This window comes from Trypanosoma conorhini (genome assembly GCF_003719485.1).
Source record: "Trypanosoma conorhini strain 025E chromosome Unknown Tco_14.4_contig_00960, whole genome shotgun sequence".
Lineage (NCBI taxonomy): Eukaryota > Euglenozoa > Kinetoplastea > Trypanosomatida > Trypanosomatidae > Trypanosoma > Trypanosoma conorhini.
The window spans coordinates 3,744-5,093 of NW_021705049.1; the positions used below are offsets into that span (position 1 = coordinate 3,744).

Genomic DNA, 1,350 nt, shown 5'->3' on the forward strand with positions numbered 1-1,350 from the left:
GAAGTACTTCGGCGCCGCTGAGTATGTGCCGTGCCCCGAGGGAGAAGCAATCGATGCGGCGCTGGAGGGTTTCGAAGCAGGCGCGAAGATCAAGTGCCCGAAGTACGAGGAGGTGTGCACCATCGCCGCCAACGGCAGCAGCCTCGTTGTTCCGCGCGTGTTGAGTGGAGCCGAGCAGGCGAAGGGTGCGGCAGTTGAGCCGCCCGGTGCGGGGGGCCCTGCCGGGGCTGCCGGTGGAGATTCTTCCAGTCCGGAGGCGGCGGCGGGAGCAGCTGCTGCGTCCCCCGATGTGCCTGCGCCGCCCACCCCGACACCGGCGGCATCCGTCAACGGCAGCGACGTGGAGAAGAATCTTGACGTGGCGGCGCAGCAGGTCGGAAGCGACGTCGGTGCGGCTGCTGCGGCTGTTGGCTGCAGTTACTTTGCGCTGCTCGCCGTGGCCGCCGCGGCGGCGGTGGCGATGCTGCCGCCTTGAGCCGCGGCAGGAACGGCGGCGGCTGGGCGCCAACAAATTGCGGCGGGGGAATAATGAATATATACACACGCGCCTGTGTGCCCCCCGTGGAGCCCCGCACTCAGGCCGCAACAAAGCCGCATTACTAATAATACGATGCACTCACTCACTGCGCTACCCTTGTTTGCTCTTTTGAGGACGGAAAATAACATCAATTCTTGCTTTGCTTTGCTTGCGAGTGGCCGCAAAGCCGATATCTGTGTGTTGGGCGGACTTGCCTTGCGTGGAAGCTGTGTGTGGGCAAAAAATAAAAACATGTGTGAGAAAAAGACAAATCCCGGCATCACATAAATGCACAGGCACATGTCTGTTGCGGTGGGCGGGGGAGGGGAAGCCACTGTACTCTGAAGGGGGCGAGGACGGGTCGGTGACTGTTCCGCAGCGGGACAGGAGCGACTGCCTTTGCTCTCGCATTTCTTACACATGGGATTTTTCGTTTTTTTTTTCGTACCTCTCTTGCTTCCTCTCTCTCTCTTCCTGGACTGGGCTGTGCGGGAGCAGAGGGAGAGATGGGGTGTGTGTGTGCTGGTCGTCCCACGTGTTGCTGCGCGTCCCCGCTACTCGGTGGACGCGCCCCCACGCTTCGGCTCCACTTCACGGGTTTGTTTGTGTGTTTGTTGGTTGACTGCACCCACTGCGCGGGCTGCTGAAGTGTGATGTGTATGCGTGTGCCACAACGTGCGGGTGGTGGCCCTCTCTCTCCTCTCTCCTGCTGAATGTGGCTGCGTGGAGTCGTGTGTCTGTGTGCCTTTTTTTGTTGCTTCTCTCTCTCGTTCTCCCTTTGGCTGGCGGTGGGTGCTCAGCCGCAGCGCAAGCCAACAACAGCTGCGAAGGAA

At 61.0% G+C, this 1,350-nt stretch overlaps 1 protein-coding gene across 1 annotated transcript in view, besides 1 other annotated feature; it reads left to right on the forward strand.

The window, feature by feature from the left end:
* The window catches only part of Tco025E_09053 (surface protease GP63), a gene marked incomplete at both ends in the record, with an annotated part of 1,716 nt that extends 1,552 nt beyond the window's left edge, over positions 1-164 (forward strand). Inside the window, one exon of the mRNA XM_029375880.1 lies at positions 1-164. This exon is cut by the window's left edge and continues 1,552 nt beyond it. Coding sequence (XP_029224022.1) covers positions 1-164 — 164 coding nt within the window.
* Positions 165-1,114: 950 nt separating this feature from the next.
* Positions 1,115-1,137: a microsatellite.
* Positions 1,138-1,350: the final 213 nt, after the last annotated feature.